Raw genomic sequence first — 15,734 nt, 5'->3', positions numbered from 1 at the left:
CGTTCTAGACTTGACTGACTTCACGGGCCTCTTTGGTATATCTATCATGATAGAACAGACGGTGTTTGACTTGGCAAAAAAAGAATTTTCAAAAAAGCTTCAACTGGGACTCGAACCCGGGTCCTCAAAGTTGCCAGGCAAGTGCGCAGACCACTGGGCCGCCGAGACTTGGGGTTAGCGAGGGTTAACCCTGGGGTTAACCCTAGTTTTGACAAACCAATTAGGGTTAGCTCAGGAAAGGCTTAAAGCTTATTCCAAGATATGGTTTCCGCATATGAAATGAAAGAGCACTTCGTTGCGCATCTTCTCAACACAACATGGTCCAGAAAAAAGAATAACACGGGGGTTTAAATGGGCCCGAAACAATTTCTACCCCACTGGCACCAAAGGGGTTAATGTGGGCGATTTGACTAGGCCTAGATTTAGGCCGTTCTAGACTTGACTAGACTTCACGGGCCTCTTTGGTATATCTATCATGATAGAACAGACGGTGTTTGACTTGGCAAAAAAAGAATTTTCAAAAAAGCTTCAACTGGGACTCGAACCCGGGTCCTCAAAGTTGCCAGGCAAGTGCGCAGACCACTGGGCCGCCGAGACTTGGGGTTAGCGAGGGTTAACCCTGAGCTACTAAAATTGAAAGTAGACTACTACCGGTTATATACTCATCCGCTAAAGTTTGGCAGTTCACAAAAAGACTATATTTAGAATTAGCCTTCCGCCTTCAGGTCTCTCATCATCTCACCAAACCTTAAAGATAATGCAATTTCAGACATCAAATTCCAAATCTAGACCAAAAATTACCCAAAACTAGGCATGCAAAACCCCAAAAGGGAGAGAGAAAGAAGATTTCTAAAAATAGCGTGGACTACATTCGTATACAATCATTTGCATAAAATATTTTAATGAACTGAAGTAAGTCCTATATGGTCTGTATTCTACAATTAGTCTCTTTATTTAAACGACCGCTATTGAAAGTTAAAACGTAATTCATGTCTTTACTAGAGACTATCATCTATAGAAAGGACATTATTTATCAGCCTTAAAATAGTACTGTTAGTCTTAAAGTGATAGAATGTTATCATAGGTAAGTTTACATACAAAAGAGACACACATTTTTCTCCTTCAGATTTCAACCCACAAAAATTCCCAAATTTTGCCTGAAAATTGCCCTCTGTAAAAGCATAATAGCATGACATAATATGTGCTCATGTTTATATTTTTTATTCTAAGAACACAGTGAAAATTCTGGACACATGAATTTGAAGACTCAAATTTCGACGGCGAGTTGTTAATACTAATACCGATCATCTCAGCTAAGCGAAAATATTCCCATTTCTATGACGAAGGTAAGATTGGTCAAACGGATGGCGAAATCGTTCCTTTAATAATACAGAGATCTCGTTCCACGAGTGCGTTCGAGTCGTGTTATTTTTGTTCTAGATCAATCTGGCAACACCGCGTCGTGTCAAGGTGCGCGTGTCAAGACTCGCAAGCTGTTTTCAAGAAGAAATGGTGAGTATGTTTTTCTCGATTTTATGAATGTATTTGAGAAAATTATGAATAAGACATATTAAAGCAAGTTTAGTTTTAACCTTTGAGTATACAGGGGACCCATTTTCACTTGATTCCGGTGTAAATCATTGAAGAATTTGCTTGACAAAGATAGGAATGTATTTTCAAAATCGACACGTTTTTCGGTTTTCCGCCTCCAACACATTTCGACTTCAAAATTCTCTAGATTATGATAGATCTATCTATTTTTTACTTGTGACAAGATTTTACAAGATAATGTGTCATATTTGTTGATGTTATTCATTTTCAAAATATGTTAAAAATCGATATTGTTTTCGAATGTTTTTTTAAAATGATTAAATCAACTTCCGGTGTAAATAAACTCGAATGGCGTCCATGACAACATTTGATATTTCCCGAAAAGATAGTGACTCTTTAGTCTGAAGAGTAATTTTGGAACCGTATAGATTACTACTGCCTTTTGCAAATTTGACGTTTGTGTTGTCTCCTATTAAATTCACGTTCAAAGTAAAATCAGTGAAGGAATGTAGAATAATTGATATACTTGTGTAAGTTTACATCCTGGAGATATATTTTGTATTTTAGGTCACATTTACATTCTCAGTCACAATGCCCTATGCTGTATCTCTGCTATAGACAGGTTCCTGTTTCTTCCCTAAATTTCTTTTATTACCCCAATTTAATTTGTTGCTCAAAATCTAAACTCTGACCAAAAAGCTCTCTGAATAGCAAATTGTCAATTAACAAATATTAAATTATAGCCTATCAATACTATTTTTCTTTGAATCATAGTGGAATCCATAGCAGTTTGACCCATTTTTAACATTTCTTGCACTATTTCTTTATAGCAGAAATATGTTAATATTTGAAAAAAAAATTCAAAAATTTTGACAATTCAGGTCTCTTTTATTTTTTCATTATGCCAATGACTCATATACTTTTCCATCATTTATTTAACAAAAATATGCCTTCTTTTGATATGTTTTTTTCCATATATTTTCATACAGTAAAACTCTTCTTTTCAATAATTTAGAAGGAAATAGACATTATTATAAAAAAAATAACAACATTTACACACTTTTAAAATAAATTCAAAGTTTTACAGACTGAAACAATTCCGAGAGATTTTGGTAACGTACATAACAAAATATATACATATTTTATCATACACAATGACATATTAATCTTTATTCAAAAACTATTCATATTATATGCTAGTTGTAGATAAACAACACACCAAATATGTTTGCTTCAATATCTAAAAATGTAATGTAAGTAATGTTACATACGTTACATTTCTCAATTATCCCTATTGGGGTGTGCTTATTTGGAATAAACCTGCTTGCTTCCTTTCCAAGTCAAGTCAACTCAAGGACAAATCAAGACAAGAACAATACTTTCTTAATCTTATCAATTATATTTTCATAATTTATATTAAGATTTTGTGATATAAGGGTGCATCAATGCTTTGTGCTCTTGATAGCATGCATAATTAGTATTCTGTTCAGCCAATTGTTCATAAATGACTAAATCTTATCTCCTGAAGCCTGCCACAGACGAGAGAAACTAGCTGAGCTGCCTGCCTTTCAAGGCTGTCAGCTGAGCAACAGTCTTATTGCTTATTTCACCGCAGACGAGAGATCTTGCCCGAGCTATTGTCTCATTAGAAAATCTTAGACAAATTCAGTACGCCAACGAAAACAACCGAAGAACGCATCCATGTCACACAAGTGATAAAATCTGCCCCATTTTTTTGTTTAGTCGGATAGTCTTGCCATGTTCAGCAAGTTGATCTTCTAAAATGGCATCAATCACGGTTACCATAATGATACCACGTGATCCGTCAACACATTTCTATTGGTTAGCTACTTTTTCTAGCTCAGCTGGCAGCTTAGAGGCCCACAAACGATGAATTTCTGGCCTCTTGAGGCAGAAAATATCAAACAGGATAGATCTTTTCCTCACAGCCTCTCGAGGCAGAAATCTCAATGAAAATGCAGCGCACAATAGGAAACAGCTCAGCTCCTAACCTCTTGAGGCAGGCAGCTCATCTAGTTCCTCTCGTCTGAGGCAGGCTTTAAGAAAAAAAATCTACAATCATGTTTTTCAGCCATTTGTGGTCAATATCATTGATAACTACCCATTACTACAATGTATGAACCATGTATTAATTTGCAATATATTGTTGTAGAATATTATAATGATAACTCACATTTAATTTTATTAATTTAAAGGGACCATGTTGTTTATTTCAATTTTGATTTCAACATTTGATCACACTAAATACCGGTAACAGTTTTATGTTTCTAGAGTTATATCCGTCATGCACAGAAATGGGGCAATTGGAAATGGTCAACTAATCTAGATAAGATATACTATACTATACTATACTATAAAATGCAAAATATTGTAAAAATTATTGAACCACCAACAGTTGTGGATTCCAGAGATCAATTTCAGTTTTGTGAAAGGTTGTTAATGAATTAATAGTCTAGAACCTATTGTCCAAGGTTGTGTTTTATGGGGTTATATTTAATTAAGTAAATCTTATACGATTGATCTAAATAATGTTACAAACTTACCCAAACGGTACAAACCCATTATTAGTTTAATTCTGTTTTTTTTTTTTTCGCCCAATGAATTTTTTATTTAAAGTAACTGTTATTTAAATTATAAAAAGAATTACAAATTGAATGTATTTTAATAAATTGTTTTAAAATTCAATCAATTTCCTCTGAATTCATACAAGTAACGTTTTACTGTAACGTACATAACACCATTCTTACTACATTTACATGGCTATACAATTACAAAGGCCTTCAAATCTTGCAACAAAATGCGAACACATTCCTTCAAATCACAGAAATATTACAATTTTTAAAGACAATTCAATCAGAATTTTGATTTTTTGTGAGTAACGTACGTACGTACGTACGTAATTCTTAATAAAGGGTCAATATTTTGTGAACATTACATATCAAAAAGTTTTAACTAATTTCAATATCTGTCATATGTTCCAAAGTAAAGTTTAGTGGACTTTCAGTTGATATACACTATAAATTGTTATAACTACATAGAAATAAAACACAAAAAAATGCTCCAAATGTAACGTACGTAATAAAAGACTCGCCCTCTTGATTATTCGTAGAAATAATAACTAACCAAGAAACCGAGATTTGTGAAAGTACAACATAAGCTTATTCCTTCAATTGAATAAACTTATAATCTTGCCATTTTACAAATGCTGTTTGGAATGGCTTCAAAAACACACATTATGAACCTTAATTCTAACAAAATTTATTGGACACAATCCTCAAGAGGTGAACGTCATGTGCCATCAACAAGTATGTTGGCCTCAGATGTAAGGACATCAACCCCAATATTCAAAATTAACTTTGGGTGAAAAATACACCCAAACCCTCCTCAAGTATGGATTCAGTTTGATCAAGATTATACATCAATGTAATTAACATACTTGAAAAATATTTTCAGGTATAATTTACAACAGTTTTGATTATGAAAACTTTTTTACACAAAAACGGATTACCCCTTTACACTTCTGTTTCTTTTAATTTCAGAACTGAATAAAAAAAAAAAAAAAAAAAAAATGGCTGCCAGAGTAACAGATTCTGATGGTGGGTCTATGACACCTTCTGAGAGAAGTGATGATGAAAGATCAGAACATGATTCTGATTATGAAACTGATGAAGAAGAAGAAAATAGGTAGGAAGAGCACTACATAAGTTAAGACTTCCATAAAGTTCAAGAGTAATATTCTTTGGGGACTTGAATCAAAGGGTTTCTTAACAAAGTCGAATATTATCAAATTATCAATTTCTAAATTTCTTAAAAGATCTAATTATGCAAATTACACAAAGTTATAAAATGGTGACAAAGAAGTTCTTGATGAGTAAAATGTACCATATCCTAAGGTTTTTTGCATTGAACCACACAAAGAGACTGGACATTGAACCACATAAATCTTCAGACTCATCATTGTCTATCATCTTCAGTACAGCTTATTTCAGTTTTTGTTTCTTTCAAATTTATATTTTGAAACATTATTTATTATTTCAGTTCATCAGATAATTTGAATATTGTGTGGACAGGGTACGGCAAGAAGAATCCTGTGATGATATTTAAGTCTGAAACTATTTTAAATAAGAAGTATATGAATATGAAGACTGTAGGAGGTATACTTGTTATTTGATAGAATTTAAAGGGATTGTAAAGAGGTTTTGTAAATTTTTTTATGTGTATCACTGATAGAATCAATTTGCCTCATTCCAATTTTCTATCAGACGTCTGTGGTTCCTGCAATTCCACTAAAACCAAGCGTTTTAAGACGTCACTAATCGAGAAGTCCTTATACGTGATAAAGCATATTTTACGACTAATGATGTCATCAAACACAATTTGCCTCATTCGAGTTTTCTATCAGACGTCTGTGGTTCCTGCAATTTCTCTAAAATTAAGTGTTTTATGACGTCACTAATCACAAAGTCCTTGAGCATATTTTACGATTAGTAATGTCATCAAACACTTAGTTTTAGTGGAATTGCATGAACCAAAGACGTCTGATTGAAAATTTGAATGATGCATATTGACGCTATCAATGTCCCTGATACACATAGATTTTTTAGAAGACCTCTTTACAATCCCTATATCTTTGGAATATTTCTTATACACAGGAATTCGCAATTAACGCGACCTTTATCAGTACAGATGTTTTTCTACAACTAGATATGCAAGATTTGAACAACATTTAAAGTGATAATACACTTAAATCTTAATATGGATAATTACTAAGTTTTTTGGATTTATCAGATTATATAAGGATCTTGTTATGTTATTTATGACACCAGGTATATCTACTGATGAATATATGGTCTTATAGGCCAAGTTTAAAATTCTTAAATTTTATGTTCATTCTAAGACGTAGTATTCCTTTAAAAGCAGAGAGCTCATAGAAGGACAAGCAAGTGCCTGGCTACAAATTCTCACGTTTAATGGGGGGAACATAATGACAAATAATTCTTCTTACATTTCTTTTTTTTATCAGAACGTTATCACATGGCTTATAAGTTTACCAATTCTGAGTGTAAAATTATTCGAAATATTTTACAGTCACATGGCTTCCATGAGGTGAGACTTCTCCTATGTTTTGAAGGCTATTTTCAACTGAAAGTTTAACTCAGCCATCTATTCAATTAGCTGATAGAAATAAAACATTCACAAATTGAAAGCAAGAAAGAAAAATTACTTTCATTTGAATAATTTTAATGCCTTGCAAATATTCAGGCCATTTCCAAAGGGACACAATTTTCAAAACAGACTTAATATTTTCAGATTCATCCCAATAGTTCAGATTATAACTTAGTATGGTCTAATGGCCATCTCAAACCATTTACATTACGCAGTATGTCAGAATTCCAGAAGATTAACCATTTTCCGAGGTAAGTTTGTTACTGGTGAACTAGTGAATCTTAGCTTCAGTAAGTTTGGGCTCCATATTCAAAGCCTTGTGCTAAGTATTGGAAAAGAAATTTTGGGACAATCTTGTCTACTAATAAGAGTAACTAGCCTATTGGTATTTATAGTAAATATATCCCAAAACCTTGATTAATTATTAGGACTCTCAGAGAGAGATGCTGAGCTGACGATGATAATTGCATTCCTTTATGCTTAAATTTTCGTTGACTCTCTGAAAGAGATACTGACTTGACAAATCTGTCGAAGTGTGGCATCAGATGTTGCAAACAATGTTTTGTCCACTTGTTTTCATTCATGTGCAACTGGGGCTGGTTATCGATTAGCAAATTGAGATCAATTATCGATTGTCAGACCACCGATCAATAATACATTAATAATGAAATTTTTGTGTCTTATATTCTTGCTTTGATCGGCTATTATAGTTTATTGTGAGTATGTTATATGCTTTTTTTTTTTGATATAGGTCTTATGAATTGACGAGAAAGGATAGATTGTTTAAAAATATACAAAGAATGCAGCAAGTCAAGGTAATATTTAGGACTAAGCTTACTGTAGTTAAGGTGATATTAATAGCAGCAGTTATATAAGCAATCTTACTTTCTTTAATTTTTTTTTCGTAATAGCTAAAATACCTATAACTTACAGTACATGTATGTAGAAGTACTCAGGAACTCTTCAACTTTGCTTTTTTGCTATTCTTTGCCTAAGAAATTTACCCATTTGATTTCTGAGAATAAATGATTTCAAATTGAAGATGAAAGAACCAGTGAATTTTCAGATGTTAAGTATTTATATATTGTGTACATTTAATATATTGATTTTTTTTACATAGTTTTTTTTACGTCATTCATTGCTATTTTTTTTATTCAGGGTTTCAAACATTTTGATTTTATACCACAAAGTTTTGTTTTGCCTGGTGAATATCAAGATTTTTGTTGTAAGTATTGTCTTCCTAAGTTCCACTAATTGCATCTAATAATTAGACCCTGGCATAGGTCTTTGAGATAACTTTTGACTTACTTTTTAGCCTGGGTTTTTCACTGTTTATGATGCAGGTCAAAAGGCTGTTGTGGAAAACAGTCTTGTAGTTTTAGGGAAGACCAAGGCTTGGTTTGCTACAGGCTGTACATTGACAGATGGAAATTTGAAAAAAGAGTTTTTATTGTACTAATGCTGCTCTCCTGGCATTTTTATTTATTACACACTTCAGGACATTGCCGTATTTTGTTTGTTCAAACTGGAGCAGAAAGAACCAGTAGGATATAAATACCCCATTACCGGTACATTTCATTCAATCATCTGATTGGTCAGTCACTAACAATGATTTTGAAATCTATTTTTTTGACCAATGACCTTCTTGTTTTATAATTTCAGCTATGTATTTAAAAGATAAAGGACCATATATAGTCAAACCTGTAGCCTCATCCAGAGGTAGAGGAGTCTTTCTTGTTAATCATGTAAGTCTCTTAGTCTCTTGAATCTATGGCATCAGCAAAATAAACTCATAGTTGAGGTGCTAACATGCTTTGCTGATTAGTGGATTTTTCAATCCATTTGGTCCAATCACAACCCATTTTGTGAGGTTCTATAGCACAGTTGGTTAGAGCGTTGTTTCTTAACATGACGTCATTTGCTAGGTTACGTCGAGCGAATGGAGGCTATGGGTTCCGATCAAGATCGGCATGTGAAAGTCTGATGACCTTGAATAAGTCATCTTCACTCATAATTCCAGTTGACCCAGTTGTAAATGGGTTGAGATAATCCGGCAAAGATCAATGCCAAGAGGTTTGGCCAAGGACCAGCTCTAAAATATAGTTGTTTCTCTCTTACTTTTCTTTCATTTCTTTCCATGTCAGTGAAGCAGGTTAGAAGGACTGGAGAATATATCTAGTCCGTCTGATGAGACAATAAACTGAAATCCCTACGCTATAGGCTATTAGTCAAAAGATCCCCCAATTTTTTGGGAAATCATAATAGAGTTATGCTGCCATTGTAAAAAAAAAAATATCTCTCATTGAACGCTGCATTGTGCTATCTTCATCAATCACATTTGAAACAGAAAAGTAAAACATCCATCTCATTTCATTTGTCTTTTCAGCCTGATCAAGTGCCATTAGATGAAAATGTAATAGTATGTAAATATATAGCTAGTCCTTTGTTAATAGATGGTAAGATTTTATTATTATAGAGATAGGATCATCTCAATATTTGCTTTACCAGCTTTATTTCAGCTATGCGTACAGCTTTTCAGAATTCAAATCTAGCATCTTGTTCTCACCTAATTGTTGTTATAATTATTGAATAATAAAGTTCCCTTGAAGCTGTCAAAAATAAGAAGAGTATCATAATTTCAACCAGATTCAGTCTAATTAAAATGAGACCAAACTTTTTTATTAGCTTAAATTATTTTTAATATAGCCACGTCTAAAGACGGCCTTCTTGAACATTCACAGTTTGATGATTCCATCAGCCAATCAATTTTCTGCCCTCTCGAACGCTGGGATTTTTTGAAGTGAACAAAAAATACTTTCAGTGTCTAATGCGTCTCGGAATACACTGTCTGTTCGCATCATAATATCCCAGTGTTATAGAGTGCAGGAATTTTATTAGCTGGTGGTGTTATCAAACAAATGTTCAAGAAGGCTGTATTTAGACCCTATCTGAAGTGGTTTTATTAAAAATAAAAGCTAATAAAAAAACAGAATAAAAGTTTGAAACATGAAATTTTGTGTGATTTTTGTAGGTTTGTAAATCTGTTTCTAGGTTTTTAAATCTAATTCTAGGTTTTTAGATCTAATTCTAGGTTTTTAGATCTAATTCTAGGTTTTTAGATCTAATTCTAGGTGTTTAGATCTAATTCTAGGTTTTTAAATCTAATTCTAGGTTTTTAAATCTAATTAATTCTAGGTTTTTAAAACCTAATTCTAGGTTTTTAGATCTAATTCTAGGTTTTTAGATCTAATTCTAGGTTTTTAGATCTAATTCTAGGTTTTTAAATCTAATTCTAGGTTTCTAGATCTAATTCTAGGTTTTTAGATCTATTTCTAGGTTTTTAAATCTAATTCTAGGTTTTTAGATCTAATTCTAGGTTTTTAAATCTAATTCTAGGTTTTTAGATCTAATTCTAGGTTTTTAGATCTAATTCTACGTTTTTAGATCGAATTCTAGGTTTTTAAATATAATTCTAGGTTTTTAGATCTAATTCTACGTTTTTAGATCTAATTCTAGGTTTTTAAATCTAATTCTAGGTTTTTAGATCTAATTCTAGGTTTTTAGATCTAATTCTAGGTTTTTAAATATCTTTCTAGGTTTTAAATTTGATGTAAGATTGTATATAGCAGTGACATCCTATGATCCATTAGTAATATATTTATTTGAAGAAGGGTTAACCAGGTTTGCTACAGTAAGATATGAGAAGATCACCAAACATATTAGAAATCAATGTATGCATCTGACTAACTATAGCGTTAATAAAAAAAGTGACGACTATGTCAGGTAAGCTTTAATCCACTTCAAGTTTGTCTATGTTGCAAAAGAGCATCAATTTACACCATTCCAATTTTCTATCAGACGTCTGTGGTTCTTTCAATGCACTAAAAGTAAGGAATTTATGATTTCAATATCACAAAGGACCTTATATATCAATAGCAGCTTTTGTGTTAGTGATGTCATAAAAAGTTTGGTTTTAGTGGAATTGCAAGAAGAACCACACACGTCTGATTGAAAATTGGAATGGTGCAAATTGATGCAGTTTCCCGAATATAGATAAAACGTTAAGAAAAGCCTTTTACAATCCCTTTATGTGGCATTAATATTTCTTATGTAAATCCAGAGTGATTATCTACAATTGGTCCGAAAGAATAAGAGTTCTGAATTGTATTTGAATATTTTGTAGGAATGATGACCCTGATGTTGAAGACTACGGTAATAAATGGTCTCTAGGAGCTTTATTAAGATATTTACGGACTGAAGGCAAAGATACTGCAGGTAAATAATATATTGTCAAGTTGGAATATATATCATTTACAACTCTCTTAATGGAGATTGTCTACACATTGTAGAGATTGTAGGCCCATCTCCATAATTTCTAAGTTTCTAACTGTTAAACTTGATATGTATAAAATCATAAGTTGAAAATTAGGTTCAAATTTGAGAAATTTCTGCTCTTGTTCCTGGGTGATGAAACTGCCATTCAAACTAAAAAAAATTAAGTATTACTGTTAAAGTATCCCAATGTCTTTCCATGAAAAGAATAAAATAGGATAAAAGTTAAAATATAGATATTGTTAATAATTATGCAAATTTGTTGGGGTATATTTACATATCTTCTGAATTAATTATCTATATATGGACATACAGGACTTATATCTTTTAAAATGTGGAATATTTTTTCAGCTTTAATGATGAGAATAGAAGATGTAATAATAAAAACTATAATATCAGTAGAATTACCTGTAGCTACTGCTTGTAAAATGTTCATGCCACATAGGGGTAACTGTTTTGGTAAGTTTGATTCTGTCATTTTACAATACAGTTAAATTCTGTCCTATTCATAAAGTTAAGTTGAAAAATCATTTCATTATATATTTAGAAATGGTTACACCGTGGTGATATCTATTTCATTTGCATGTTTGTTTAGAGTAAACAATAGTGTTCTTGGGTTATAATCATTGTCAGTGTGTGAATTTCTGGTGACCATATACTCAATGTGTCGATCAATGCAGCTGTAAATGGACTAGCTAGTAGAAAATATCCTTGACGACTATCTTTATTTTAATGACGCTGTCTTTGAAATCTTAACCCTTTGAACCCTTAGTGTAAATGAAATATAACGTCATATACCCTGAACTCCAAGTAATAAAAGTAAAAGTGTATGATGTTAACGTTGTATGACGTCACTTAGTAACGGCAGTAATACCGGCGGCTTGGGTATATTTTGCCTAAGTATATGGCTGGTAAACCGACCGCTAGCGTTGAAAGGGTTAACAAATTTCATAATTGCCATTGGTATTATATTTATAGAATTATATGGGTTTGATGTGCTGATAGATGAAAATTTAAAACCATGGATTGTTGAAGTTAATCTTTCTCCCTCTTTAGCCTGGTAGGTTGTTATTTTATTTTAAACATAAATATTGTAAGTGACCACTTAAAACTTCGTATAACGATATATATGATGCGAAATTACTTTTTGAGAAAAACGCAAAAAACTATTTGTATGCGTATAACAATTTAAATACTCTGACCTATTCAACCAATAACTCATATAATAGTACAGTATACGAGGTTTTTCGTTTTCATCCGCAGAAAAAGGAACATTGAACCTGTTATTTACAATCAAGCTAAGAATAAGAGGTTTTGATCACAAGATCAGCAGTCACCCACGATATACTGGCTCTTTCATTTTTAACATTACTATCAACAAATTTTGTTGCAAGTCATGTAAAAAAAAAAAGGAAATCAATGTTGCACTCGTGAGTAATCCAGATACTCCACTAGATAAAATTTCCAAAATATAATGGAATATGGAATATGTCTATTGAGCATTAAGGAATTTGTCAAATCATGTGCAGTATTAATTGTAGTCTGATAAGGTGCTCAAAGATCAACAGAGTTTTATCACTAGCCATTTAAATATTATTATTTCAGTGATAGTCCAATGGATTTGAAGATTAAATCCAATATGTTATGTGATCTCTTTAGTTTAACTGGTTAGTCAAAATAATTTTTTTTTACAAATAATAACACTTAGTATCCATTAAATTTTTTTACCAGTTGTTCCTGATTAACTGATTTCATGTTTAGCTTCACGCACCGAAAAATGAGAAAAGATTGCACCATCAGAACTCAATGGGATTAATTCTAAGCATTCAGAGCCACTACATTTCTACAAGTTTGAGCGCTAAGGCATTCCTTAATTCTCGGCTTCATTCTATAAATTGTTCTTTGCAACTGTTCAAGTTAAAAATGTGATGATAGAAGCGAACCATCACAAAATTGATACAAATTTGCTCTTGCAGGTTTGGTGTGTCATGATCCAATGGTGAAAACTATACAACAGAGTCGTCGTAATCTAGAAATAGCTTCCAAATTAGCTAGGTCAAAGGTCAGTTGTTATTCATCTATATCTTCGTTAGTTATTATTATCATCGGACAGTTACCAGGCAACAAGATATAAATAACTGCACATCCAGTCATGTTCAAATATGCATAGTAATTGTTTACTGACTATAGCTTTAAGTATTAGAGTTTAGATGTGCACAGATGTTTTTTTTTTATTATTTCATCTATTTTTTGTACTCAAATTTGGTCTTAGTTTATTCTATTTCACTCGCAGACTCACAAAACCTGGGTCACCTCTAGAAACCTTGTATATGCCATATTTGGTATTTTGAATTTTTTGGTACCATACGCAAAGCTCATAAAAGCGTGGATCTTGTGATCAAAACCTCTTATTCTCAGCTTGATTGTAAATAACCCAAAAATCAATAATTAAATAACATGTATATATACAGTCAGATTTAAAACCTCGTAAAATATATCATTATACAAGGTTAAATGTTCCTTTTTCTGCAGATGAAAATGAAAAACCTTGTATATTGTATTATAATACGAGTTATTGGATGAATAGGCCGGAGAACTCAAATTGTTATACAAGGTTTAGATTTTCAAAGAATGAAGACCATGTATAGCGGTAAAAAAAATGATAAAAAAGATTTTAACAAAATACGAGTACAAAGAGTTTCATGCATTTTTCTCGAAAAGTAATTCTGCCTCATATATATTGTTATACGAGGTTTCAAGCGGTCACCCATGATATTCAGTGCCTGGCAATATAAATATCAAATTGAAGGATTTAACAACTGTGTAAATTGAATACTTACCTCTAATGACTGGATTGGAACACTTTCTTTTTTGTGGCATTAGAGTAGCCCAGCTGATAGTGGTTCTGGGAGTTAGCCCGTTGTGTCAGCTTTCATCCCCTAACCCTAGAGCTACAGTTAGTGTTGAATGGCCAAGCATCAGCTTTGCACCATATTTTGGGTTTAGTCTAACAAATTATTTATTAGTAGTTAATTTGAATTAGTAGATATTTAGAGTAGATTTGTGTGCTATTAATATTTCAGTCAGCTAGAGTAAGACCATCATCTGCTACCTCAGTAAGTTTTATTGTTTATATCTTGCTGGTTGTAGATAGTATTTATTTCATTATATCTTCTCTTCATGTAGAAAAATAACACCTTTGTGATTGGGATTGGGATTGGGATTGTAAAGAGGTTTACTAAATTTTGTATGTGTATCAGGGACAATGAAAGCATCAATTTGAACCATTCCAATTTTCAATCAGAAGTCTGTGGTTCCTGCAATTCCACTAAAACTAATTGTTTTATGACGTAATCCATATAAAGATATTATGTGGTGCAAGCAAATTTTGCAGGTGTGACGTCATAAAACAGACGTCTCATTGAAAATTGGAATGGTGCAAATTGTCCCTGATAAACATAAAAGATTAAGAAATCCTCTTTACAATCCCTTTAGAATAATTCAGATTGGACAGTGAAAGGAGTCAAGTGAGATACTTTGTTTCCTAATGTCATGTTGTCATAGCAACCAAAGCAAGTATCTAACCAGGGGTGTTTGCATTACCTTGTGCATGTTCAAGTTCATACAACTACATATGGAATATTTGCTCCAGACTTGCAAAATTCTCTGTACATCAGCAATTGGATGCAGAACTGTACAAGGTGAAGGTCAAATTTGATTAAGTATGTTTACATTACAGCAAAAGAGACCAACTTCAGCAAGTTCATATTCACAAATTGCTAACCAGAAGAAAAGTGAAAGTAAGAATCCTACAACAGCAGGGTTAAATAGTGAAGAAATTAAGATATTCAGACGTGTAAAAGAAGAAGATGCCAGACGTAATGGTTGGGTTCGAATATTTCCATCAGCAGACACCTGGGATACTCATTCGTATGTTTCTTCTAAACTATTTTCTTATCATTTTCACCAAAAATTTGTCAAGGTCAAGGAAAATCATTTTTGTAGTAAAAACTAAGATATATGAATTTGAAAATGGCTCACAAAACTGCGGAATTGTCTAGATTTACACTATATGCCAAGTCTTCTTTCAGAAGCTTGATTAAAAAGAGTTTGGAAGATATGACCATTGGAAATATTGAAATCTTCCCATATTCATTCATTTGCCTGAGATACTGTGACATCAAATGATGTGCATGTGAACTCTCTAAAATACCTATGAAAATCTGTAAATTCACCATAGCCAATTATGCTTTGTTGGTTGTTGGCTTATTTCTTCTTTGAAACGACAGAGAAAAGTAGATTTTAACTTGAGCAAAGTTTTTTACATTGTCCCCTACCATGTTAGTCAACTAAAAGCTATATTGAATATTTTTGTTATTTTCTAGTCAGTTTCTACAGTTTAATACCACACATAATTTAATGTTACATCAACGACTTTATCCAGATAGGTAATACTTATTTCTTACTGTTATTCAAAATTTTATATGTAAAACTTTACCAGCTATATATTGTTCTAGACAGGGAGGGGAGTTTGGGTTGCTTAGTACTCAGATTATAGCTAGCATGCTAACAAGGTTAGATATATAGATAGAGAAACCCTAAACAGTTGAAAATAAATAAAGTGTAGTTGCTTACCTGTCAAAATTATGTCAATGCCAAACTGG

The 15,734-nt window shown here is 32.4% G+C and overlaps 1 protein-coding gene across 1 annotated transcript; it reads left to right on the top strand.

Moving 5' to 3' along the window:
• Window positions 1-5,608: 5,608 nt before the first annotated feature.
• On the top strand, window positions 5,609-15,522 carry LOTGIDRAFT_132183 (hypothetical protein; the record flags this gene model as incomplete). The annotated part of the gene is made up of 15 exons (XM_009066618.1): window positions 5,609-5,726; window positions 6,596-6,678; window positions 6,883-6,989; window positions 7,490-7,553; window positions 7,897-7,963; window positions 8,401-8,483; window positions 9,125-9,194; window positions 10,335-10,521; window positions 10,922-11,013; window positions 11,422-11,529; window positions 12,049-12,130; window positions 12,676-12,737; window positions 13,047-13,132; window positions 14,816-15,000; window positions 15,456-15,522. Coding segments are annotated over 15 exons (1,461 nt in total), but the record flags the coding sequence as incomplete, so codon positions are not given.
• Window positions 15,523-15,734: the final 212 nt, after the last annotated feature.

This window comes from Lottia gigantea, assembly GCF_000327385.1.
Source record: "Lottia gigantea unplaced genomic scaffold LOTGIsca_78, whole genome shotgun sequence".
Classification (NCBI taxonomy): Eukaryota; Metazoa; Mollusca; class Gastropoda; family Lottiidae; genus Lottia; species Lottia gigantea.
Note: the sequence above shows the minus strand (reverse complement) of the source record. Positions and strands in the feature narration are given on the sequence as shown.